The sequence below is a fragment of the Chaetomium tenue genome, assembly GCF_020726465.1.
Source record: "Chaetomium tenue strain MPI-SDFR-AT-0079 chromosome Unknown F5144scaffold_4, whole genome shotgun sequence".
NCBI lineage: Eukaryota > Fungi > Ascomycota > Sordariomycetes > Sordariales > Chaetomiaceae > Chaetomium > Chaetomium tenue.
In genome coordinates this window covers 2,136,698-2,161,829 of record NW_027117332.1, presented here as the reverse complement: position 1 = coordinate 2,161,829, position 25,132 = coordinate 2,136,698, and the positions used below count along the sequence as shown (strand labels likewise).

Below are 25,132 nucleotides of genomic sequence, written 5' to 3'. Positions count from 1 at the left end.
GGGACGGGTTGGCCGATGTAACGGCACAACGTTGACCGTGACTTGCGGTGAACTGGGAGGATCCTCTTGAACCCCGAACAGGGGTTAAGGGGAGGGCAGCCGACCATGGACCGAAGTCGGGATGCCGAGTCGAGCTCTGGGCCCTTACCCCTCACTCAAAACCGGGGCCGAGAAGGGGTCTCAGCAAGTTGATGGTTGCACAGCAGCTGTTGACAATTCGAGGCGTTCGAAAGCGGGTGACCGCATGCGGGTTGTTGCACGTGGTACAGGTCTCCCGTTTCCCACATGGCGCCCCTAACAACGCGACTCGAATTATCGTTTGTTTTACTTACCCATCGTTGTCACCCGAACCAGAAAACGAAGGGCATGGTTCCCTTCCTTTCCGGGTCCCTAACCGTCACAGGAGCCGGTAAGCTAGTAGGCAATGTTGCGTCGGCCGTCCGAACCGGCGAATCATGCCATCAGCCGAAGATCCACAGTTTCTCGGCTCAAACAGACTCCAGGAACTGGCGCGTGGTCAGTTCAAAGCCGGGAGATGACGGAGCATGGCGGAGGACCGGGCCAGCGTGGACTGCTGACGTAGCGGGTAGATAGGATGGCGAGCCCCTTTCCGCATTGGTAGCCCGTTTTCGGGGCAGGGGTCTCGCAGGCTTATATAACGGGGGGTTCCATGGCTCATACAGAGAGAGGCATCCACCAGCCTGCCATATCGAAACCTTTCCCCGTACCCATTCTTCCAGTTCAGCCGTCTTTCCCAGCTCACTGATTCAACATGGTTCTAAGGCCGATTGACCCCACGCACGAGGAGGCTCCCGTTGATGGCAAGCGGACAGTCGCGAAATCCGCCGTGCTCCACAGAGATCTTGGTTATGACTTCCTTCCTCTGGCAGGAGGCGAGGGCAACCACCTTGTACTTGGGGACGGGCGTAGAATTTTCGATGGGTCAGGGGGTGCTGCGGTTGGATGTATCGGCTGGGGCAACGAGCGAGTTGCGAGGGCTGTTACGAGGCAGATGATGGCGATCCCATACTGCTCGACAGTCTTTTATACGACAAAGGTCCAGGAAGACCTCTGCCGTTACCTGGTCGACTCCACGAACGGCAATATGAGCCGTGCTTACATCGTCAACTCCGGTGAGTCCGGCGCTGGCTACAATGTTTGCTCGCTGCTAACCAGCGCTAGGTTCTGAAGCAATGGAGGCAGCCGTCAAGCTCGCCAGGCAATATTTCCTCGAGCTCAGCCCGGCCCAGAACAAGAGGTCCCGTTTCATCTCCCGGAAGCAGTCATATCACGGCATTACCTTGGGCGCGTTAGCGGTAGGGGGGCATGAATACAGGCGGGCAAAGTTCGAGCCACTCCTGATGAAGAACGTCTCCAGGGTGTCCCCATGCAACCCCTTCCGCGGCAAGGAAACGGGCGAGACGGACGAGGAGTACGTCGCTCGACTGGCCAAAGAACTTGACGACGAATTCCAGGCCGTTGGGCCCGAGACGGTCTGCGCCTTCGTTGCTGAGCCCGTTGTGGGCGCCGTAAGTGCCCTTTCTTCTATTCACCACTTTTCGCAGGCAGCTAACCCGCGACACAGGCTCTCGGATGTGTTCCCTCGGTTCCCGGATATTTCAAGGCGATGCAGGCTGTCTGCCGGAAGTACGGCGCGCTCCTCATCCTTGATGAGGTGATGTGCGGCATGGGTCGGACTGGAACTCTGCACGCATGGGAACAAGAAGGTGTCGTGCCGGACCTTCAGACTATCGGCAAGGCCCTTGGTGGCGGCTACCAACCGGTAGCGGGCGTGCTCGCGAATCGGGGCGTCGTAGACGTGCTCGAGAAAGGCAGCTCGTGAGTACCGCCAATCATGGGAGGGGGTCCCCTACTTGGTAACCACTGACTAATATGGAAACTCGCAGCGTTTTCGTCCACGGCCACACATATCAAGGTCACCCAGCGGGCTGTGCTGCAGCGCTCGAGGTCCAGCGGATCATCCGCGAAGAGAATCTCGTAGAAAACGTCCGGGCAATGGGCGAGTTGCTCTCCAGGCGGCTGCAAGAACGGCTGGGGGCGCACCCCAACGTAGGAAACATTCGAGGACGGGGCCTCTTTTGGGGCATCGAGTTCGTTGCCGACAAGAAGACGATGGAGGCGTTTCCAGCCGGTGATCGTGTGGCCTTGACGATCTGCGAGCGCGGGTTGGCCAAGGAGTACGGAATCAGCGTATATCCGGGCAACGGGTCGGCTGATGGTATCAACGGCGACCACATCATCATCTCGCCTGCCTACAATGTTCGCAGCGAGGAGATCGAGTGGATGGTAGATGGCATCGGGCACCTCGTTGATGATTTCTTCGCCGCTCATCGCGCTGGCGGTGATAGTTGCTGAAGCGGAGGCGCGGGCGGTCTCCCTGCCCTCGGTGGGTTAGTGGTCGTTACGCGGGTAACGTAACTGAGACCTGAATGTTTTGCAACGAGCTGTTGAGCCAGCGAGATATGCCCCTAGGAGGATCCTCCATCCACCGTTGATATTTATGGGTGGGCAAGCAGATTACCGAGCTAGAAGTATCGAGTATTTTGGCTTGAGAAAAAGATAGAAAAAAAATAACACAAAAAACGAAGATATTCCTTACTGTGTAAAATTATCATATGGAAGAGAGTGGGGGTATCCGCAAGCAGGCTTGGCAATCTGAAAGTGGAATGCCTTGGGCCGACTTCATTGGTGTAACGGGGCGTTGGACAGGGGAACCTGTTCACTCAGTCCGCCGGCTACTTCCATGCGCTGTGACCTAGGTAGGTACCTTACATTACATACACAGCAGGACGGAAGCTTCCCCTCCACCAACTCCAAACTGCCCCGGAACCACCCAACATCACCACCACCACCCGTCGCATCCGCGGTCCACAAACATGGCCGTCGGGCTCACAAACGGCCGGCATGCTGCCGACGAAGAAGCCCGAGCCGAAGTCGATGTTCTCAACTCTCGCCTGGAGAAGACGACGCAATTGACCAAGAAGATCCAGGCGTGTCTAGGCAGGCTTGAGGCGACAGGGAAGAGTGTCCGAGATGTTGCGGGGCCATTGAACGGCGAGACAAAGAGGCTGCAAATACTAGGCAACAGTGGGTTATCTACCGCCTCGGCTCTGGTCGTCTCGGCGGCGGAGGTTGACTAACTATCGCTGCTCCCCATAGACATCGAATCCGTACTCTCATCCATCGAACGCCTCCGCCAGCCAGCCGACAGCAAGAATGACGAAGAGCAAATCATCCGGATGGGGCCAGACAAGGCTGGTCTACCGAATTACTTGGCGTCCATCAAGCGCCTGAATAAGGCCCTCAGTGACATGAAGGCATCAAACCTCCGATCAACGCAACAGACGGTCACCGAGCTTCAACGACTAGTGAAACTAGGGAACACGCAGCTCGAGAATTCATTCGACAAACTTCTTAGGAATGAGACGCCACGCGCAATCGAGCCGCTGCACTTCATCACCAAAAACAAACCATTCCCCGTGCTGTCGCAGGACAAGTTCGCCAGGCTGGGCCTCATGAACTCGTTCGTTGCCGGAGTTTACCGGCAAAGCGCTGGTGCTGTGCCCCAAGAGTCGCCAATTGCAAAAATATACATCGAGATCCGGTCACAGTACCTCTCATCGGCCCTGGTGAACCTCGCGACGGCAAGCACCAACACGGCCAAGAAGAAGGTCCCAGATGCGATCTACCGAGCCGGCACCAGCGGGATAGGGACGTATGCCCAGGCGATGGAGGGTCTCTTCGTCTCCGAATACGAGAATATTTGCAACATCTTCACCCGAGACGACTGGGGGCCGGTATTCGAAGCTACATGTCAATCGTCGTTGGTGGAGCTGGGGAGGACACTGAGGGAGCTGAACGGGCATATCAAGGCGCACATGACCACCGACTGTTACCTAGCGTACGAAATTGTCGAGATTCTTTCAGAGCTGTCGAGCAACCTCGAGAGAAGGACGGGAGAGCTCAAGAACCCTTTGGCCGCATCACTGAAGCCGGTTCGCGAAACCGCCAAGTCCTCATTGCCAGAACTCTTGGAAGATACCAAGAGGCGGGTTAACAGCCTGCAGTCGCTTCCACTGGATGGCGCAGCGGTCCCGATCGTGTCCGAGACTATGAAGCGGTTACAGACCATGGTGGACTTCCTCCGACCCGTCTCGAGCATCATGGTCTCCCTTGGCGACGGAAATTGGAAATCAGCGTCTGCTTCGCGAGGCGGAGGAGGCGACGCCGCCCCGAGTCTCGCGTCCTTCGACATCGGTGCCGACGGCAAGGAGATCTTTGCGCACTACTGCAGCGACACCATCGAAGCGCTCATGATGGCGCTTGACGCCCGCGCCCGCCTCCTTTTGCAAAAGAAGCCTGTCATGGGTGTCTTTCTCGCCAATTGCGTCACCATCATCGACCGCATGATCCAGACCTCGGAACTCGCCGCCCTGTTGGAGGGCCGCCTAGGTGCGCTAGAGACGTGGCGGAAGAAGGCCGCTAGCTTCTACGCCGACAGCACCAAAGACGTCAGCATGCACCTATTCGACGTCATCCACACAGGCCGCGGCGGCGGCAGCGGGCGGCCCACGTCGGGTCAGGGCGGCGCCATGGTGATCGACTCGGCGTCGATCCTCAAAAGCCTGAGTTCCAAGGACAAGGAGAGCATCAAAGGCAAGTTCTCCGCTTTCAATACGTCCTTTGATGAGATGGTGCTCCGCCACAAGGGCTACACCATGGAGCGCGAGGTTAGGCAGATGTTCGCCAAGGACATGCAGACCATGATCGAGCCGCTCTATATCCGCTTCTGGGACAGGTACCATGAGGTGGACAAGGGCAAGGGCAAGTATGTCAAGTACGACAAGTCAGCGATTGCGGCTGTGTTTCTGACGCTGTATTGATCGGATCGGGGTTGGTCTGCTCTCGGCATGGCGTGATGCGTGATGTCCGCTGCTCCGTCCATGCTTTTCGCGCGCTCCCCCCTCGCACTAGCGACCTCCGTCCCGCACATAGCCACGGCTCTTCGACAAGGGAGGGCCCGTAGCGTCAGGTTCTTCTTGCGTCAGCATGCCTGTCCGCCGAGCCGCTTGCGCGGGAGGATGCGCAATACTGGGTCCAATCCAGCCTTGGGAGAGAGGGGGGGGGGGGTTGATCCGCCTCAAGCGAGAGCCCAAACTAGGGCTAGCATCGCTGTCTCGGTGCTGGGTCCAGTGGAACGGGGGAGTGACATCGGGGCGCGGGAAGCCGTTGTTTCAAGGGCCGGTGGGTGATACCCGGCCGAGCCGGAGTGGGGGAGCAAAGGGGGGAGGTGGCCTGATCATCTCCTGCTTCCCTGAATGTGTCTTTTGTTTGCCTCATCTTCCTGTTTTTCGTTTAGTACGCATGATCGCCGGCGGTTTACTCTGCCGCCCTTGGTCGGCGAGTTTCATTTCATGGGCCAAGGAGCGGCCCTTCGATACCAATTTGGGCGTAAGGAGGGATGATGACAGCATGGCGTTTTGCATGGATGACATTGGCGATGTCTACGAGGTACATACGAAGTACATGATAATTTGAGCCCGGAATATGAGACACATTCTCGGCACCAAGAATACCAAGGCTAGGCAAGGCGAGACTAGCTACTCGGCGTTGTTCTGGCCGCGCGAGGGCACTGCCTTATCGCCCGCTCCTCTCTTCTCTGCGGCACGGCGCTGCGCAGCAAGCCCAACGGGCGCCCTTTTCGGACCCGGGAGCACGCCCTCGCCCGCCCTCCCCACCCATCCTTCCCAGCTGGTCGGGTTGTCTGGTACGGCGCCTCCCTCGCCTCGCAAGCTCCCCCCCAGCCTTTGACCCCCAAGTCGTGACCCCCGATCCTGACCCCCGTGTTTGTCCGTCACCACCATGTGCGCGCGGATCCCCCCGTTGTTCGTTGTGCAACCAACCCGGCATCACCCGCCCGCCCGCCTCGTCTCGAACATCATCACCCCCAAGACCATCTTATCTCCGGGTTCCGGATTGCCCGGCAGTTTCACGACCCTCACCACCTCCTTGTCCTATTCCCTGAGGGTAGTTATGTGATGTGCGCCAACTACCGGTGTTTAACCAGCCCCCCCCCCTACCCTACCCCCCCCATAGCCCGTGTTATCCTCGTTTACGAAGAGATGTGCATGCACATGCATGTCAGAGCGAGCGCAACACAACACAAAAGCGCAGCTCAGCAAGGGCCACACAACCGTTGTTGCCCTGCCCTGCCATGGCCGGTCCTGTCCGGAAAGAGGACGCTGCAGCAAAAACCGGCCGCGCATGGTTTTATGCAGTCATGGGGTCAAGAGGGGGTCATGGTCATGAGAGAGGGGGGGGGTGCAATTGGGGGGCAGCAGCAGCAGCAGCGGCAAGGACCCAGGAAACAGGGACCTCCTTCCTACATATGTCCATACATATCTGTGGATATAGTGTATGTACACTATGTCTCTCTAAACGGCCAGGATGCCGCTCCTTTAGCGACGGGCGCCTGAAGAAGAGGGTCTGTGGTGGTTGTGGTGGTACTGTGTATGTAGCAACGGCGCGTGGTCGCTGCTCGGGTCGGACGATCGGTGGTCCCAAGCTCCCAAGCTAGCTCGACGGAAAGGGACCAGGGACGACCGGGGGGGAAGGGAGGGTGACGGAAGGACGGACAGGGGGCAGGGGTGGCTAGCCCTGTCCTGGGTTCTGGGTTCTGGGCCACGTCAGTCTGGGGCCTCTCATCATCAACAGCCTCAGTTTTGGGGTTTTTTTAGTTGGGGGATTTTGTCTTTTCTCGTACTGGCCCGGCCTGGCCTGATCTGGCCGTTCGGTGAGCGCAATGGTGTGGGTAGTGGGGGATTGGGAGGGTAATGAAATCAGGAAGTTTGTTGTTGTTGTTGATACGTTGGGCACGACGGCATGGCTTGACAAAAGGAGGCATCTCATGTATCGGCAAAGGCCACGGGCCGCAGAAACGGTCTCTGCCGCCGCTGCTGCTTGCGACTCTGTGTGTTATCTTCTCTGCTGAACAGTGTGTGCTGTGCGGCTGGGTAGCTCCCCCTTGCCGTCGCTCGCGACGCGCCCTCCGATGTCCGTACAGTGTCCTGTCTTTGTTCGGACCTGTGCATGCATGACTCGTTTCGCGACTGGAGAAAGGGGGGGCTGATGAGAGGCAACCGCGCGTCCCGAACCCAACCGGGCCTCTGGAAACGGAAACAAAACACGCATGAGGCTTAACGTCGACGCCGGCCGGGCCAGTCAACACCACGTTTTGTGCGGGGTGCCAATGCTTCAACAATCGTTTTCGGCCGCCCACAGGAGTGCACGTCCAACGCCCAGGGAGCAGCAATGCGTCCTGCATCCTGCAGTCTGCATGGCATGGCCAGGGGTGTGTGTGCGTTTGCTGGAGTCGCGAACGGCAGACGCCGACAGGGGGGCCAGGGGAGACAGGGGGAGAGAGAGCAGGGGAGAGAGGGCAGGGGAGGGAAGGCAGGGTAATCATGACCAAGGCGACGCGAGTGGTGGCTTTTGGATGGGCTTGCTTCGGGCGTTCTGTTGATGTGGTTGAGATATGACACATCTATGGCGGTGTATCTTGCATGCTGATATCGGTCACATTATGAGCTCGCCTAGGTGTGGTTGTGGTGTCATGTACGGATACACAGTATCACATGAGACCAATGGATGTGTGTGGTTCAATTCTTGATTGATCTCGATTGCCTTGCTAGCTAGCAATAACGATGGAAGTGTATATGCCAATTCAAGGCGGCCAGCCCTGTTTGTGACCGCCACGTCGCCTTGCGCCCTTTGCCCGATGGACGCCTCTCCCCCCCTTTCCATGAGAATGATCATGATGATCCCCGAACGAAACCAACCGTGCACCCATGTAAGAAGAAGTATCAGGAAATCGGTATGCAAACGCGCCGAAGGAGCCCCAAGTCCATGATGATCCCACACCGAAGAACGCCTCCAATACCACAACGCTGTTCCGATATCCGCCCAGGTCCGCCCCAATTGACAGGCCCATGATTGCGAGAAGGAAATAGAGCAGAGACAGAAAGAGGAAAAGACGCCCGAGAGTGACGCCACCGGCGTAGCGAGACTGGAGAAAGGGGTTTCGAGTTGCAGGTTGCGGGTTGTGTGTCGTCTGGGTCAACACGACTGCTGAGGAGTGTATAGCACCCCCAGGCCTTGATTCGACCACAACGAACCCACGCACACTACTACCCTGCCTCAACTTCGAGCCGCCAGGGCAGACGCTGTGTTTGTGTGCATCGGCTGCCATGTGCGAGCGAGGAGGAAAGCGGAAGCAGCAATGCCGGGGAGGCACCACTCCACGCCAGGCTCAGCCTTGCATGCGGGGGTGGGATTGGGAAGTGTGAGCGTGCATGAACGCCCAGCAGCTATTTTGGTGTGGGCGGCGAGAAGCGAGCTGATGATCCCCCCCCCTTTCCCGCGCTCGTCCCGCGAAGAATATTGGTTTTGCCAACCGTCGATCCGGGGATGGTGTGGTGGTGTCTTGTCGACAGGGGGTGTTTGTTTGATGTTCTGCGAACTCATGTTTCTGGCGAGAAACAAGAAGCTTTTGGTTCCCGCTGGTTTCCATGAGGAAAAGACTGTGTAGATGGAATGGGTGCGCATATCCAGCCAACCCCCCCCCCCCCTCTTGCTCCCAAAAAGGGATCGAGGGGCTGGCTTCAGGGGGTGCTGTAGATGTGCCATCTCCAGAGAAGTGCTTGTTCAACCGGTGAGAATATTCGCTGCATTGCGGCACGGCGTGCATGCTGCTGCTGCGCCTGTGCTGCGTCTGGCGGCGTTGCATGCAGCACGCCCAATCCGGCGGATCGGGCTTTGTGCTGTCGCGGAAAGCATGCTGGCCTCTCAATAAGGGCAAGCGGCGCAGTTGGAGCTTTCCGGGCAGTAGTCGTGGGTGCCGAAGTCGACAGCCTTGCAGCAGAAAGAGCAGCAGTTGTCGACAAGTTCCTGATACTCCTTGACGGCCATGTTGACTGTTGTGAGGGCGACTAAACGGGAGAGTGGGATGAGATTGTAGATGTCAGATATTTTGTGGGAGTTTGAGGAATGTTCCCGAGGTGGAGATACTGGTGTTGATGTTGGTGAAGTGGGTTGGGAGCTGAGCGTTAGGTTGGGTTGATGGTTTGTGGCAGGGGGAAGGTATATGTGAAAGCGAGTGATTGTTCTGAAATGTGGGATACGAATAACTAGTTACGCTTCAGAGAAAGTCTGAAGTGGGTGGGAGGGATGGGGGTATTTGTACTGCTGTGGTGTTGAGGAAGAAGGCGGCGCAGGCAGCGGCTTTTAAACGAGTTGAAGGTCAACTCGTCGAGAGAGACATGACTGACATGAAGGAAGGGTCTGGGTATGAAGACGGTGGGGGGTTGATCGAGACCTCCGAGGTACCTGAGTTGCACAACGTTCCTTTTTTTCTGCGCTATGCAACCAGGTGCCCCCCAGGTATGCACATGTACTTACGAGGTCGTCATTCCGTCCCCTTGCCCAAAGTCCTCTCTCGGGCTTAGGTCGACGGGGCGCATCAACGAAGCACGTCACAGACGAAACAAGGGATGGGCCGAGGGGGAAAAAAAATAAAAATAAAAAAGGAAAAGTTCAAATTAGAGTTGCCCGTCACCACACGCCCACCCACACCCCCGTGGGAAAACCGGCATCTCGCCAAGACCGGGTGTCCCAGCAAGGGGAACGGCGCCTGGAGAGAGCCAAGAAAGAAACCCGAGCAAGGACATGACCGGGGTGCCAGGGCAAGCTGTGGAGCAGGGGGTGAATGACATTGGGGCCAAACCCGAGCGGACAATGCAGCGGTGTGGCATGATCCCCCTTGGTCGGGTCACGAGGCATGGCAGGCGAGCTTTTCAATTTGTGGATGGTTGGTGACAAGGCCCCTGGTTCACTGCTCCTGTCATACCCGAGAGGGACGCTGGGCTTTCACTTGAGCCCCTATCACTCGCTAGAGTTTGAGCAATCGGCATCACCACAAGGGGGAAGTCTGATAGTGGCTAGGTATCCGTAACCATTTTTTCTTCCGTGTTCGGCCGAGGGGCCAGCCGGTCAGCCGGTGCTTGGAACAGGAATAAGGCGCCAGGGCATGTTGAGAGGAACCGGGGCGGGGGCACAGCGCCCCTTTCGTGCTGTGGCTTTTTGTGAGGGGGTTAGCGTAGCTCTGGTCAGGGTCCGATCAACGGTCCAACAGGAACGGAGAGGGGAAGATTCGCGGTTTTGCAACGCCGAAGGCCTTGTTGCATGACCCGCCCCCCGGCTTCTTGCGACCGCTGGGCAATCCCCACCGATGACCGCCGTCGACCGAGAAGTGAGGCTGATGATATGTCTTGGATGGACTGTCGAGAGCATGGCTGTTTGTTTAAAATTAGTCCGCTGCATACAAATTACCCTCGGTCATCAACGCAGGTAGCTATATTCGGCAGACTAGAGGGAATTTGCTTGCCTCAGCGCTTACACAGTGCAGTGTTCATATTGAAGACTGCTGGGCTGAGCAGAAACACACCTTAGTTAGTCCCCGATGTGCCCGGGTCTGTCGGCACCCGTCCAAATCATTGTGACTGCCCGGTGGCATGGTTCTGTGATTCCAACTGCCTCTCGGTTACCGCACACCGCCCTCGCGCTGTTCGGGAACACACAAGACCACCGCTTTTCTCTCGAAAGCGTGCTCCCAATTGCGGGGTGGCCCGGTTGACAGAGGTGAGGGGTAACACGGCTGCTCCCTGACCCTCAGCAGCCGGGCGCTTCGCCAGGGCCGGGTTGGGCCTGTTTCCGTTGGCCCCAGCGCCCCCCTGTTGAGTGACGTCTGTTGGCCACCCCCTGGGGAGCCATGCCAATCAGATCCCTGTGCCAAGAGCTTCCGCTTTGAGATCCCACAGCCAAGCCGCACTCATCGAGGAAACATCAGACGAAGGATGCCATTTTTCACCGTCCAAGCCAAGTGAGGTCAAGGAACGAATGTCGGTCTCGGTCTGCCCTAGGGGGGAGAGAAGTCGTCGGGCGCTCACAGAAAATCAGGTAGCTGGACGGGCAGACGCGGCAAGTCTTCGTTGTAGCACGCCCAGCGGCATCACCTCAGCTGGCTAGCTGATGATGATCTGAACCGGAGTCCACGAGAGGGACGACAATTCTTGATCTGCATGCAACCTTTGGTCTTCGGCACTACACTACACCAGGCGGGAGTATCAGTTCTGACGTGGGGGAGGAGGGGGCAACCAACCCTGTGCGGACAAAGTTTTTTTTTTCTCCCTTGTCCCGGTCCCGTTCCCGATCGATGCCTTGCCCGAGCCAACCTGATCAGGTGCCTCCAGTCTGTGTTCTCCAACTGTCGGGGAGATGGCAAGCAGTCGTTGCGGAATTCCCAATTCGGCCTACCACCAAGGTTGCAGCTTACATATTCAGAATATACGCCCATGCCATCCACGATACACAGAAAACCGCAAATCATCTGCGAACTGCGCGGGGCCGGGTATTAACGAACCCATCTCGGTGGGGGACACTCACTGCGGTATCTGCACCCTGCTAGCGAGCCAATCTGTCGGTGAAGACGGAGCACGCAAACAGAGCCTCGGTTAAAATTGAGTGTGCTTGGATGTTTGGGGGTGGAAGCTCTGCCATGGTGGTGTGGGGATCTGCGGGCTTGCGTCGTCCTGCGCACTTGAGAGCAGCTTCCCGGTCGGCACATGGTGGCTGACAGAGGAAAGAAGGTTTCCAGAAGGCACGGCGACGGCCCAATCAGCAACGCCACTGCCGCCCGAGACCTGCCGCTTAGGGCCATGCTCGCCATGGCCTGGCGGACCTTGGGGCCGTTGGGCCCACGGGGCGGGATCCTCGTCCCAGAGCTCGTCCCTCGTCCACGAGGACTCCTTAATGGGCAGAGATCATCTCTGCCCAATCGTCCTGCCCGCTTCCTCATCAAATAGGAGAAGCTTCTGGGTCGTCATCCGGGCCCCGCGGCCCACTGGAGAAGACGTCAGCGAAGGTGCCCAACGGTCTTGTGCGGGATATCAGAGACGAAACCGTTATTGACGGAAGCTACCTATGCTAGGTAGCACTCGGGATCCAGTTCAGCATGTCACTTCGCATGGTTCCGAGACCTAAGGCAATCGAAAAGCAGGTGGAGCCCCCAGGCTTGAGCAAGTTGGCTGACTGAGTTATCTTCATCAGGGAATGGCAGCCGTTCTCACTAGGCCTGTCGGTGATAGCCGTTGGCCGAAGGTATCCGTGGCGGGCGCTTGCACTGAGGTATTCAGCCGCTCTCATGGTTCAACATGCCGAACCCCGATCCGATGTCGCAGACGGGACGAGCTCTCTCGGGCACGTGGTGGGAGGTGCTTATCGTTCGCGCATCCACAGCCGCCATATGCAGTGCAGTGCGCCCCTCGGACCGCAAGTCCTCAGCCGCTAGATCAAGCGGTGAAGACGACCCGGCGGAATGGACGTGATATGCAAGGCGGGCTGATCCTTGTGACACATCTCGATGACTGATGATTAGTTGCATCTCTCGAAAGATTGTTTGCTCGAGTAACACTAACGCCTTATATGCACTCACAAAATTGACTGTCTGCTGCTGGTTCGTGGTTTTTGCAGAGGGTGGACCTGACCGAAGGTGGTACGTTCCGTGTTAATCGTGCCTGGCCGTGGCCTTGCAGATTTTTTTTTTCATTAGGTTTGAAGGAACTGTGCCTTCCGACACTTGACAGAAGCAGATAGAAGCTCGGCCACCTTACCTCTAGGGACGGAAGGTACGAAGGTCACGGAGACGGTACAGGACCTACCCAGCGTAACTCAATAGGACCATAAAATACAAGAAATACGAAAAATTTCAAGTAGGTAGATTGTTGACGCAGCCTTAACGGTGCTATTCTCCATACCCAGCCTCTAAACCGCTCATGGCCAAGTGAACTGTTGTCAATTATCCCTTAGCCAGTGTGAGTGTTGCCTCCTCTTACTATCCGACCCGGCGCCACCCAACACTCTCCCTCAACCACGTCCGCTCTCGATAATGGGACAACACGGTGTGGATTCAGCAACGCGGCTTTGGCCAGCAAGCTCCAACGCCCTTAGATATGACCAGTCGGTATTCATATCTCTCTAAGAAACACGAGCAGACAAAGGAAAAGCAAACAAGCAACGACAAGGACGCATTCAGCACTCCAGTTCAGGGTTTGGGCCCTCCGCGCCCTTCACACCCTCGCCGTTCTCCACGCCCTCCAGGTCTGTCACCTGTTGTTTCTGGTTGGCTTTGGGCCACTTCGCACTCAACTCGTCCAAAAGTCGTAACCGCTCCTTTCTATGGTCCTTATGCCACCACTCGCTCAGGCGCTGAAGGGCAAACTCATCGTGCCTAGCACGCGAGATGAGGAGATCCTCGTCCTCCTTGTCCATGAAGCCCGGCGTGCCCCTACCATACAGGTGCATGCCAAACGGCATACAGGAGCCAAAGTCGACTAGGGCTGGGGTGTAGGAGCCGTCGTCAGCCTCCCGTACCATGATGTTGGCAGGGCTGATATCGTTGTGGGCGAGGCCTATCGAATGTAGGAACTTGATGGCGGACTCAACCCCAGCCAGAAAGGCCTCCTTGTCTATCTGGTGGAGTTTGGTTCTAGGCACGCCGTCGTCATTGTCGCTGTCGTCGTCGCTGTCGTCGTCGCTATCGCTACCGCCGTCCTCTTGGTGATGTGCGTAGTCATTCAGCGAGTACCGGAGTCTCTCTAGCACCATGCCCGTGATGCGGCCGCGGTGGACTCTGCAGCCGTGGTATTGGACGATGTACGGGTGGGACATTTGAGAAACCTTCTCTATGGCGAGGACCTCGCTCAGCCCCTCCTCCTTGAGGAGACCAATCTTACTCGAGCAACTTTTAACCCGGTTAAAAGCCATGCGCTTGATGAATACGGCGCCATCAACCATATTCTCGGGCGCGATTGTGATGTGCGTGCCAGCAGGAATCGTTGGGTAGATGATATCGTCGGGGACACGCTCGAGCCCCGCAGAGAAGTCAGCCAAGCTGAGGTTGGCCCTCTCCTTGTTCGACTCTCCGACGTAGGCTTCGTCATCCGCCGTGAAATAGAACCACTTGGTGCTTCTAGCGCCCGTCTTTGACGCAATCGCGTCCCATATCTCTAGCTGATTGTGGTCCGTGATGGTTGGGAACTTCTCGTTAGCCATGGTGTGTTCAGCGGTCGTGATAGTAGATGTGGTCAATAGTGCCGCAAAGGCGAATTCACCGCGACGGACAAGACCAAGCGTAGAGGCGATTAGGGTGGCGGCTTTGGCGGGACGCGGGCAAGCAGTATGTTGGGGGGCGTCGGGGGCTAGATGAGCTAAGTTGTGGAATGGGAAAGGAGAGTAGAAGGATCTAAGAAGAGGTGTTGGGGAAAATCATGCCCTGGGTACCTAGGTGGGTGAAAGGGGGACGCCCTGGATCTTGAGAAGGGGAACAAACAAAGCCGTCGTATTAATAGATTCCTGGGGGCGGGATATCGCTCTGCCACTAGCCAACCCCCATAACCAATGTTATCTGTCTAGATCAGTGAGAGCAACTCGGACCTTGGATCTTCTACTTCTCTTGCGCCGCCTTGATTCACTTCGACACCTGGAGTTGTCATGACTTGCACTTGTTTGTAATGAGGCCTGGCCAGCGCATCGAGCACACCGCCATCGTCTGAGCCATCTCAAGGCGGCCTTGGGCTTCTCGGGCTGTAAATCGAGCCGTCTAGTAACGATAGGCGTGAGCCAAGGTTGTCTATTTAGAGGTAAGGTCGTCTGTGGTTTCCAATCTGATGCTTTCCGTGGGATTGTGTATTGTTTATGTGTAATTAAGGCATGTAAGGTACCTTTACCTTACAGATTTCAACACATTCCACTATTCCTGATGTGGTGTAGCGTCGCCCTATGATTACCCTTTTTGGAATGAGCACACCCCCTGGTGTTGACCTCAACACCATTTTAGGGCTGAGAATCACCATGTTCATCATTCCTGGATTTATTTTATTTTATTTTTTTCAAGTCCGGGTACTCTTCAGAACTCTCTTCAGAATTATTAGTACAGCATCTCATCTTTGTAATGTGGTGACTCGAACCAAGACTTCATTCAGTCTTGAAACTGGGTTCAACATGCTCATCGGTCCGTTTGACCGCCGCAAACGGCGCCATCGATGCGACAGTTGTACGAGGAGCCATTTGAAGGTGAGTGTGTGCTATGCTATGTCTTCAAAAACGGCAGTCACTAGGCGATGTGATCTAACATACATGTCTGTCCATCACCCCTAGTGCTCTGGTGATTCCCCTTGCACCACCTGCGTGAAACGCCACCAGCCCTGTCGTTATCTGGTAGCACCCCAAAAGAAGCCAGCCATGATTCTTGTCGACCAAGGGAGGCAGCAAACAGTTGACACCTATCTTGTTCAAGGACGACGGCCTGTTTCTATTTCTACTACTGGGGTGGTCAAATCACCCGCTCCCTCAGACCCGACGTTGCTCTACTTCTCCTATTATCATGTCTTCCTCCAGAACAACAAATTCTCCGGCCTAGAAACGCCACAAGAAGATGCCCTATATCTCATGAAGCACGGTGACCCGGAGACCTTCCTCCGCGACGCCATGTTGTCCCTAGGTGCCCTGCAAGCCTCGAAACTATGCGGCGCTCAGAAGTCGAAAAGAACCCACTACCAGTCCGCCCTAGAATCTTACACGAGGGCTATTGCGGGACTCAGACACGCCCTCTCCCAATCAGACAGAAATAACGACCCCCATTTGCGACCGGGGATTCTTTGGGCTACCTTGCTGCTTGGCCTCTTTGAGGTAAGCGGGATCCCGTCTTGGTGCCCAGTACGACATGGGGCACGCTCAGCTAACAACCCCTTAGCTGATGAATGACGCCACTGGTGATGGGTGGTTGCAGCACCTTGTCCACGGCACATCTCAGGCCTTGATAGCGGGTAGCCCCTCGGCATGCACCTCTGGGTCTTGTAGCAGGTTCTTTACCGAGTCCAAGATATTCGAAGTCTGCCGAGCCATCATGTTTAATCAGCCGAGTTTCCTCGCTGAAGACGGATGGTTGGCACTCTCGGCATCCTTACGGTCATCCTCGACGACGTGGGACGAGTCACAAAAAGCGTTGGATGTCTTGCTCGACATCGTGGTTTTGTGCTCGTCACTGCGTGTTCGGTATGCTCTGCCACCTTGGTTCTCCTTCTTCACTGCAGATTTCGATTGGTCTAACTTCCAGACCCAGTGCGGAGAAACTCATTGAGTCATTACAATCTTCGGTATCCTCGCCAGCCACTGCGGAGCAGGCCCAAGCTATTTCGCTTCAGGGCTTCTCGTTGCGCAACCAGCTCCGGCATTGGGCATCTGCCAACCATACCTCCCCTGTCTTCCGAGACTCGAGCGCACGACAAAACCCAGCTGAGAGCGAGCCCAAAACCGAATCCCAGCTCCTGGGAGCGACCTACTTCTCCGCCACCAGCATCTACCTCTCCGGGGTGTTCGACTACGAGATGTGCTACTGGCAAAGCCTAGATTTGCCCGCCTCTACCCTGAGCGAGGACGAGATCCAGCAACACGTCGCCTCCATTCTATATCTGAGTCAGCGTGTGCTAGCTGAAACCAGGCTCTCTCCGTTGCTGCTCCTCTTCCCCCTCCGGGTTGCGAGCGCACGAGCTCGGCAGACGGAACAAAAAGAGCAAATCTTGAGTTTGCTGGGACGGGTTCGATCGAGTTTTGCTGTTGCCGGGGCTATCGTGGCTGATGTGACGAACCTATGGAGCCGTAGTGTAGGAGCTATGGCTTAAGCTTAGGTGAAAGGGAATGGTCAAACAATTACAAGTGGTCGTTGTCAGGGGTGACTTACACCGAACCCTAACCCCCTTGACCCTTGACTTACTCCACAACCACAGCATATTCCGGAGCACACTTTTAATCCCCGGTGTCCACCCACCGTCTCCTCCATGACCGAGGCTTATCCCGGGAAAACCATTGCCCTCACCCCTTCCATACACAACCACCTGGAAGCTAGGAGGTAGCATGAAACCGTCACCAACCCCACGATGGCTTCTTACCTACCGCTTCGGGACAAGGCCGTGGGATTATCATACTCCCCTAGCACTACCCAGTTCGAGCATCCCAGACCGAACACGCTCCCATTCCTCAAGCATATGTAGATAAGGCGGAATGATTTAATAGACAAGTATTCATCTCTTGTCCGTTACCCCTTGCGTAAAGCAACACCAAAACATCAACCCCTGTTCCTCTTCAGCTTTTCCCGAGAAGAAGGGCCACATCATCCCCATTCCCAATCCCACCTAAGATAGCTCCCTACCTACCTACCTAGCCACCACAAACAACCACCACACCATGTCCCCCACCGGCCCCTTCAAGCTAGTCACCGTCAACACGGCGCCGGACCGCGCCCGCCGACTGATCGGCCGGGTGGTGGCCGACGTCAGGGAGGAGTACACCATCATGCACGCCGCCAATGCCGCCAGTACGTCTCTCTTTTTGCACTCCCAACCCGTCCTTGCCGGTGTTGTTTCAGGGATAGCACCGTAGAGGCCGATCTAATATGACTTGGCCGTCTGCACAGGTATAGATGAAGTGCGCAAGACGGTCGAGGAAGCCCAGCCGGATGTTTTGGTAAGTGGGCGTGTCTCGTTGAGGGCAGCTATGAGAGAAAAGAAAGACTGAGACGGTTGGTAGTTTACCGCATCCATGTGGACGCCCGAGGAGGCACGCCAAATCATCGCTATCGCGAAAGAGATCGTGCCCGAACTAAAGACCTTCTCGCTGCCGCAGGGGCTGCAGGTGGACAAGGGGCCGGACGCTGTGGTCGAATATATCAAGGAGAATTTGCCGGCGTTGCTGGGATAGAATTGGCGTTTATAGAAAGTCTTAGAAAACGGTTAGTGAGGGGCGGTTTAAACCAATTCTTTTAAGGGGTCATATGCATATGTCCGGCGTTGTTCCCTAGAATAGCCATATCTAGAAGCTACCAAAACCAAAATACACTCCTCACCCTACGCGAGTGCTCATTCATTTCTCGTTCTGCATCACATTGTACAGGCTCCCGATATGCGGCTGGATCTCCACCACAAACTCATCCCCGTCATGCAGCAACTCCTGCGGCTTGTGCGCAAACCCGACGCCAGCCGGAGTGCCCGTAATAATAACGGTTCCCTTGGGCAGCGTCGTGCCCTGCGAGAGGAAGCTGACAATCTGCTCGACCGAGAAGATAAGGTCCCTAAAAGCGGATAGTGTCAGTCAGCCAGCGGCTCATTCAACCCCCCAAAGATGAACAACGAAAAGAAAGAGAGAGAAAGACGCACGTCAGCCCGCTATCCTGCACCACCTTCCCATTCTTCAGCCCGCGCAGCCGCAGCTTCCCCACCTCCGGCACGAGGCGCTTGGAGACGAGGACGGGGCCGATGGGGCAGGCGCCGTCGAAGCCCTTGGAGTAGCACCACTGGGTCTGGGCGAACTGGGAGGCGCGGCTCGAGATGTCGTTGCTGGCCGTGTACCCCAGCACGTAGTCGAGGGCGTCGGCCTCGGACACGTTCTTGGCCTCGCGCCCGAGCACGATCGCCAGCTCGGACTCGTAGTCGGCCGAGTCGCTGGCGATCGTGTGCTTGGGGATGATGGTCGGCGACGGGTACGGGTCGGCGAGGCAGGTCGAGGGTTTGCTGTGAGTAGGGGGGAGAAAGGGGGTAGATGTTAGCTAGTTGTGAGGGAGGAGGAGGGAGGGGAGGGGGGGGTGTTGTGAGGTGGGACGTACAGGAAGACGGTGGGGATTTCCGGGATGGTCATTTTGGCCTCTTCGGCGTGCTTCTTGTACTGTTCGAGATGGTATCAGCGGCGACTCTTCCGCTGGGAGTTCTAGGAGGGATAAATCACGTTTAGTCCGATACAGCGGATTGTCCCAACCTCTTGTTGAGTTAGAGGTGCGAGGATGCGGCCGATGACGGCGGTTTCTCCTGTTGGCGACCCGGCGTCAAGCACCGAAGTGCCGCTGTACACCTTTACCTGCACATCCTCGCCCTTGCGAACAGCGGCGCCGACGTCGACGGAGCTGTCAGAGGGCTCACCGAGAAGGACTTTGCTGTCGTCACCCTTGGGGGCGAACCGGACAAGGCCTGGGGTGGTCAGGGTCAGGAACTATCCGAGGTGGAGAGGGGTTGGAAGAGGAGGGGTTGGATCTCACGATCGAATGACATCTTCACAAGTACGTGCTGTGTTAATTCTCAGTTCTCGGGTATTTGCACAAGAAGAGGGTCAAATGGCTTTTGGCAATGGCATCAATTGCTCGATATAACGGACTGCAAGTGGTGAAAGTGAGGGTGGGACGAGCGGAACGGGCCTCTCGGAGCTTAAATGAGGCGCCGTCTCCAGTGCGATTGCCTCGTTGCAGAATCACCGAACTCGCAGCACATGGAAAACCCCGGGCTACATCAGCCTAAGGTAAGCGCCAACAGCAACAGCCATCCATTCCTTTTGGGTACGCCCTGGATTGTCCCTGGCCATACCGCGCGAAGTGCCGGATGACGAGTGCAACTTGCATCTGCAAGCTTCCCCCATCCCGGAACCCCCACCTACCCCGCAGCCTACAAGAGGGGAGCCCTCCCGCCCGAGGGGTTCATTAGGGGCTGATATTTTCTCCGCAGCAGATTGCCTGCCCCGCTTTCAGGGGAGACGTTCCTGGGGAAACGGCTCAAGCAAAAGAAAAAGGAGTAAAAATATCTAAGTGTGGTCAGCCTGATTTGATGGCAGAAGCAGACCCAGGGTATCAGCAGGCCGGCGGGAAAGAAAGCGAGGGGGATAGAGAACTGATAGGATATTTATTCTTTTCTTCCTCGCGCTTTGTGTGCAGCTCCTTTCCAATGCTTCCCGGTTTTCTCTTTTTTTTCTGTTTTCTTTTCTTTTCTTTCTTTTTTTTTTTTGACCGGGCCCCTGCCAAGAATTAGGTGTTCCATACTCAAGAACAAGGGTTGAACTCAACTGTGATCTTTTGGCTTGACAAAATATAACAGAGAGGTGAGCGGATTGAATCACTCCCGACGAAGGGATCGGGGCTAAGTAGGTATCACACCCTTCAGCCACCACCACTCCACCGAATCTCGGGGCTGGAACCGCCCGGTCATAACCATTGGAAAATTTGATATTCCATTCCGCATGGCTTCGTTGATTCTATTCAAAACTCTCCTCATGTCGTCTGCTCTGCCATGCCAAGTCATCTCGCGTTTCCATTTCCACATACAGAGCAGTCACCCCAACCCAAACTCGCCGAGCCCCTTACTCGGTCGACAACACCACCTCACCCCATCCTGCCATACCACCCCCCGCCCCAACAGCTTATCATCTCCTTCTCACGCCCAAACCAGCCACCGCAGGCTCATTTCCACGCACTCAACCCCGCCCATGGATCCTGCTGTCCCTGGCCAGGCCCCTGCCCCTGCCCCTGCCCGGGCATATGCTGCTGCGCCGACCCCGGCCTCCCCGCGTTCGGGTCACCATTATAGTATCCCGCTCCATAATGTACCGTTTGCTGCGGCCCCAGTGGCGGCGGTCCAGGCGGAGGCGGGGGCGGCACAAAGTTGGGTGGGACATAGCTCGCGTGCTGTTGCTGTTGCTGGGTTGGTAATTGCTGCTGCTGTTGCGGTTGTTGATGCGGCATCGCAGCTGGGTTCCCGTAAGTGCTGTATCGCGACGGTTGGGAAAACGTGGTCTGGGTTGGCGGTGGGGATGCCGGGCCGGGCCGCATGTGACCAATGTTGAAGGTTGATTGGGTTGGCGGGGGCGACGCCGGACCGGGAATGCGGCCATGGGAACTGGGGTTGTAGGTAAAGGTTTGACCACCTGGCTGCTGCATGTATGACTGCGGGGCGGCGGTTTGCGTCGGCGGAGGTGAGCTGGGAAGCTGATATTGCCCGGAAAAGGTCGTCTTGGGGTACATAGGTCCCGGGCTAAAAGAGAGCGGTGCGGGCGTCGGCCGTGACGAGGTTGGTTTGGGGGATGTTGCTGGTGGTTCCATCGACATGCGCTCCATCAAGCCTCTTATCCGTTCCTGCTCCATCGCAGCTTGCGCGCCCTTGTTCGCGGCCCGGTCTTGCTCGATTTGGTTGAGTAGTTGAGCGCCCTCGGATCGCCGGTTGTTGACGAAGGTCTCAACGTTTTTCTCAAGACTCTCAACCGTCTCCTTCATTTCCTTGTACCAAGTTTTCGCGCTTTGGAGGCCGGCCTCGAGATCCAAAAATTCCTGGTACGCCCGTTTGTACCTTCCGATCACCGTCCCCCTCTGTCGCTGGAACGACTCGTATTTGCTCTGTTCTGCCCGGACCCGTTTGTCCTGCAAAAGACCATTAAACGCGACGGTTAGCTCTCGCATCAAGGCTGCCTGCTTGTGGGTCGCCTGGACCAAACGGTTTTGGAACCCCCGATATTTCTCAAGCTCCTGTTGGAATAATTGCTGCTCGTAATTGGCGATGGACTTCTTGTTCAGGATCAATATCTGTGATATGTCGTCGTTGTGCGCCTAACGTAGTTAGTTAGCTAGTCACCCCAATTGTTTAGTCTAACGCTCAGCATACCTTCTCCTTCAAGTCCTTGAGCACTTGAATGCGCTCCCGCTTGATGAGGTTCAACCTCTTCAGAATATCCTCTACCTTGGCGATTTGATCGACAACGCTGGGCCCGCCGTCGTCGAAGTCGGCATCGAGTAGGTTGGGTTCCGAGGAGGGGCTATTGGCATTGCTCGATTTCCGCACCTTCTTCACAGCTCGTTGGAATAGAGCGTCGACCTCACCGTTCTCGGCGGCTGAACGCATTTCGCCGAACTCGGATTCGTTCTGCCGTAGCTTCGTGGCAAGTTGGCCATCACTCCTCCCGGCTTCGTCCAATGCCTCCCGATAATTTCGGATATCACCTCTGAGCGTGGTGGTGAGCCGCGAGCTGGGTTGTTGAGTCCAATCCGACTCGTATTTAGACCTCATCTTCTCGCACACGCTTTCCTCCATGTCTAATTGCTTGCTGCTCCTTTCCAAGGACGCCACTATCGTTTGCTTCTGTGTATGTAGAACGTCGAAAATCTTGGAGGGATCTTCGTGGTCTGCCACATCGACACACCATGTCCTAAAGTCCTCGTCGGGTAAGATTTCCTGGTCGAAACCGCCCTTCAGGACCTGTAAGGCGCCAGGTAGCCTCAAGTAATCCAGGCTCGCGGCCATCTCGCCGTTCGCGGTGTCCACTCTCTCCGTCTCAGCCCGCACCAGCTTCGCCTTCTCCTCGTCGTACAAGCTCGCTGATTCGGTCACTGCTAGGGGGACGATCTTCGCAAATAGGTCAGGGCCGGTGATCCGTTGAATGTCCTGCCCCGCGTAAAGCTCGCTGACCGGGATTGGTTTCGCAGCCGGTAGTTTTGCTACCGCCGGTACTCCGGCCGCATCAGGCACCGGCTGGTGGTAGATAAAATCATTGTCTTTCGTCAGTTCTTTGAGCTTTTGCTGAACCGTGGCCAGGAGTCTCTTGGTAGCCTCGGCTAGTGTAGCGCCACAGTCCACTGTCAGGTTCGAGCTCGGCGGCACGGAGCTTGGAAAGTTGGTGGCGATTTTATTAGCTTCTCGCGCGTGACTCTCGGCCACCTGTAGCCGAGCGACGGCCATGCCGTGTGAGTTCGCGTCGTCGTCGGCAAGCGCCTGGTAGTACTGGGCAGTGGAGGCCATCAAGTTGAACTTGGCCTGTACCATCAGCAGCCATACCTTCTCAAATATTGCCTTGGTGACGTTTTCTTGTATGCCCTCGAGTGCCTGCCCGTAAAGCGTCGCAGCTTGGCTTGCCAACTTCGCTAGAAGGCCAATCTTCTTCTGGTCGGCAATCTGTTTCTCCAGGAACACCTCTTGTGCTTGCGCCAACATGATGTTTATGAGAGCCTTTACCGTCTCCCTGCTGAGATCGGAGGACGGGGCGTGGAGGAAGTTCTCGTTGATGTACGTAAACATGCCGGCCGAGGCCTGGAACGAGTGATATGCCTGCTTGAGGCCCGCTTCTTCGGTTCGTGTCTGGTTGGCGGCGTGGCAAGACAGGACGGCTGAGATGTTGAAGATGATGGATGCTTTTTCGAACGCTAACGAGTACTGCGCCGTGGCTTTGTGTGTGAAAGCATCAAACCTGCACCAGAGGGTGTTAGAACGCGGTAATACAAGGAGCCGCGGAAGGGGGGAAAGCAATAATTACCAGGTAAAGGAGACCCTGATATGCTGTTCATCGACCGGAAAGCGCAGATCCAACAGTTCGAGTTGACCATAGTACCGGTATAGGAGGTCCCTCCCCGCGGTGCTGTCCTTCCCAGCTCCCCGCATGTCCTGCCGCAGCCGGTTGAGCGTGGCGCATTCCTCGGCATATCTCTCGGGGTCGTCGCCGTACGTGTTTTGGATGTAGGACTTCAGAGGCGTGACCCAGTCAATCTCGTTGGTGGCCTTGAGAGGCACCGAGATCATGGGCGCTTGCGTCATCTTGGGCCAGAGTTTTGTGCTGCGCGAAGCAGGACACCTATGATGGTTTTGGGCCTCGCGCAACTATTTCGCCCACGGACCTCCCACAATATGAGAATTGTTCGGCCAGGTTGCGATCAAGAACCGCCTTGGGTGTCGGGCCTTGGGGTAGGTAATGTGGGCGTGTAGCTTCGTCGGGCGAGGCGGCGGGGTCGTGGCCGCTGCCAGGGTTACGTTGAGGTGGATTTACGGGAAGGATTATCTCGTAGTTGTCCAGTACGGGGGGTAGGGTATTATTCGTGAGTGTTGCGCATGATCCCAACCTATTCTCTAGGTATGGCAGTGGATGAGGTGTGGGCTAGGCACGAGGAAATCTTGGGCGGGCACAATGGAAGCTGTCAGGATCAACGATTACACCCAGCAGCGGAAGGCGGCAACTGGCGGAGGCCCTGCAGCAGGGGCATCCAGCAGCACATGCAGTGGGGACTCCCGCAAACGCTTGGCTGCCCCTCACTGTGATAATGGAGGGAAGACCCCTGTCGGGATTCGGTCGGTTGTTAGCCGCAAGGAACTTGAAGAGCCAACAACTGTATCTAATCCGCGCGTTTGGGGACGGGGATTGCGCGTCTATCAGGCAGACATCTTCATCGGGCGGAAACTGGGCAGCCGCTTCTAAACGCAGCGGCCATTTTGTGTGGCGCAAATTGGGCACTCGAAGCGATCCCGCAGACGTTACCCAACTGGAGTGGCTCGAGTGGTAACCATGCCGCCGCAGTCAGCTTCCATCCCGCTTCCCTCAACGAGTGGAAATGGACACCCCGCGGCAGAGATGGTTGCGCCCATCCCACATGAAGCTTACAAGCGCGCATTCGACGAGCAGTAAGAACTATCGCACGCCGTACCCAAAGTCTCCAAAATCTGGCTTGATGGACACCTGGGCTCATTTCTTCGTGTAAGGAGATTGAGGGGTTCATCCATGGCGGGGGCGGGGTGACGAAAGGCGCATGGTGACTCTGGTCAATCATCACCAAGAACAAGGCCCGAACCACCACCGCGCTTATTTAGCGTCTGCAGAGGTCCCATCTCTTCACACCGCCAGCAACAATTATGTGGCAGAGAGAACAAGAAGGGCATGGGACCCTTTTCGAAGAGCTGCCCCAACACAAGGCAAGAGGGGCCACCCAACCAACGACCGATTGGCTCCGAGACATCCAAAAAGAAGCGCCGACAGGCGACAGGGGTGTGGAGATGAATAGTCGAGATATATTATAGATGATTCTCGAACCTCGCTCGTCCCAAAGCATGGTTGCGCAGCGGCCCGCTCTCCCAAGCGCGCGCGGGGCTGAAATGCAGAGAGGGCGCTTGCATCTGCCCATCTCAAGTGGTATCGCCGGGGACGACATGAGATTGGACGAGGTGGTGGCGCTAGAATTGGCATTGCGTCTCGAACTGACCTGGACCTGACTTGAGAAAGGTTGAAACTTTCCACAAGTACCTACACAATCATGCTGAAGTTACCGAGGTACTTTCAATTTTCAAGCCCGAGACTGTTGAGACTCATTTCATCGGCTGACACGGACTACAAAGTACAACAGAGGTTTCGCAAAGCCATCGTCACCTTGTGCGCGCTGTGG

General features: G+C 56.4%; 10 protein-coding genes across 10 annotated transcripts; 4 read left to right on the top strand and 6 right to left on the bottom strand.

Annotated features, from left to right (window-relative positions):
• Positions 1 to 772: 772 nt before the first annotated feature.
• On the top strand, positions 773 to 2,376 carry F5144DRAFT_602706 (pyridoxal phosphate-dependent transferase; the record flags this gene model as incomplete). The annotated part of the gene is made up of 4 exons (XM_066791231.1): positions 773 to 1,133; positions 1,183 to 1,529; positions 1,586 to 1,839; positions 1,908 to 2,376. 4 exons carry the CDS (start codon positions 773 to 775, stop codon positions 2,374 to 2,376), a joined length of 1,431 nt encoding a protein of 476 aa, XP_066643090.1.
• A 521-nt stretch (positions 2,377 to 2,897) lies between these two features.
• On the top strand, positions 2,898 to 4,904 carry F5144DRAFT_602705 (Cullin repeat-like-containing domain protein; the record flags this gene model as incomplete). Its single annotated transcript, XM_066791230.1, has 2 exons — positions 2,898 to 3,108; positions 3,181 to 4,904. 2 exons carry the CDS (start codon positions 2,898 to 2,900, stop codon positions 4,902 to 4,904), a joined length of 1,935 nt encoding a protein of 644 aa, XP_066643089.1.
• A 1,721-nt stretch (positions 4,905 to 6,625) lies between these two features.
• On the bottom strand, positions 6,626 to 7,946 carry F5144DRAFT_236571 (uncharacterized protein). Its single transcript, XM_066783308.1, has one exon. It carries the CDS (start codon positions 7,562 to 7,564, stop codon positions 6,755 to 6,757), a length of 810 nt encoding a protein of 269 aa, XP_066643088.1. The 5' UTR covers positions 7,565 to 7,946; the 3' UTR covers positions 6,626 to 6,754.
• F5144DRAFT_572622 (uncharacterized protein) lies at positions 7,672 to 8,512 on the bottom strand. Its single transcript, XM_066788904.1, has one exon. The coding sequence runs from the start codon at positions 8,267 to 8,269 to the stop codon at positions 7,745 to 7,747; it is 525 nt and encodes a 174-aa protein (XP_066643087.1). The 5' UTR covers positions 8,270 to 8,512; the 3' UTR covers positions 7,672 to 7,744.
• Positions 7,947 to 9,574, bottom strand: F5144DRAFT_236570 (uncharacterized protein). The gene is made up of 2 exons (XM_066783307.1): positions 9,478 to 9,574; positions 7,947 to 9,008 (listed from the first exon to the last, which is right to left on the bottom strand). Exons 1-2 carry the CDS (start codon positions 9,537 to 9,539, stop codon positions 8,330 to 8,332), a joined length of 741 nt encoding a protein of 246 aa, XP_066643086.1. The 5' UTR covers positions 9,540 to 9,574; the 3' UTR covers positions 7,947 to 8,329.
• Positions 9,575 to 12,837: 3,263 nt separating this feature from the next.
• On the bottom strand, positions 12,838 to 14,361 carry F5144DRAFT_236477 (kinase-like domain-containing protein). Its single transcript, XM_066783305.1, has one exon. The coding sequence runs from the start codon at positions 14,185 to 14,187 to the stop codon at positions 13,165 to 13,167; it is 1,023 nt and encodes a 340-aa protein (XP_066643085.1). The 5' UTR covers positions 14,188 to 14,361; the 3' UTR covers positions 12,838 to 13,164.
• Positions 14,362 to 15,135: 774 nt separating this feature from the next.
• F5144DRAFT_592808 (uncharacterized protein) lies at positions 15,136 to 16,814 on the top strand (the record flags this gene model as incomplete). The annotated part of the gene is made up of 4 exons (XM_066790395.1): positions 15,136 to 15,207; positions 15,292 to 15,822; positions 15,887 to 16,188; positions 16,256 to 16,814. The coding sequence occupies 4 exons, from the start codon at positions 15,136 to 15,138 to the stop codon at positions 16,812 to 16,814; spliced, it is 1,464 nt and encodes a 487-aa protein (XP_066643084.1).
• Positions 16,815 to 17,095: 281 nt separating this feature from the next.
• Positions 17,096 to 17,990, top strand: F5144DRAFT_236407 (uncharacterized protein). The gene is made up of 3 exons (XM_066783304.1): positions 17,096 to 17,506; positions 17,606 to 17,655; positions 17,719 to 17,990. Exons 1-3 carry the CDS (start codon positions 17,377 to 17,379, stop codon positions 17,887 to 17,889), a joined length of 351 nt encoding a protein of 116 aa, XP_066643083.1. The 5' UTR covers positions 17,096 to 17,376; the 3' UTR covers positions 17,890 to 17,990.
• F5144DRAFT_572610 (uncharacterized protein) lies at positions 17,958 to 19,656 on the bottom strand. The gene is made up of 5 exons (XM_066788903.1): positions 19,217 to 19,656; positions 18,910 to 19,148; positions 18,791 to 18,849; positions 18,345 to 18,698; positions 17,958 to 18,259 (listed from the first exon to the last, which is right to left on the bottom strand). Exons 1-5 carry the CDS (start codon positions 19,227 to 19,229, stop codon positions 18,052 to 18,054), a joined length of 873 nt encoding a protein of 290 aa, XP_066643082.1. The 5' UTR covers positions 19,230 to 19,656; the 3' UTR covers positions 17,958 to 18,051.
• A 534-nt stretch (positions 19,657 to 20,190) lies between these two features.
• F5144DRAFT_236275 (BRO1-like domain-containing protein) lies at positions 20,191 to 23,664 on the bottom strand. Its single transcript, XM_066783303.1, has 3 exons — positions 23,242 to 23,664; positions 21,600 to 23,175; positions 20,191 to 21,544 (listed from the first exon to the last, which is right to left on the bottom strand). Exons 1-3 carry the CDS (start codon positions 23,517 to 23,519, stop codon positions 20,405 to 20,407), a joined length of 2,994 nt encoding a protein of 997 aa, XP_066643081.1. The 5' UTR covers positions 23,520 to 23,664; the 3' UTR covers positions 20,191 to 20,404.
• Positions 23,665 to 25,132: the final 1,468 nt, after the last annotated feature.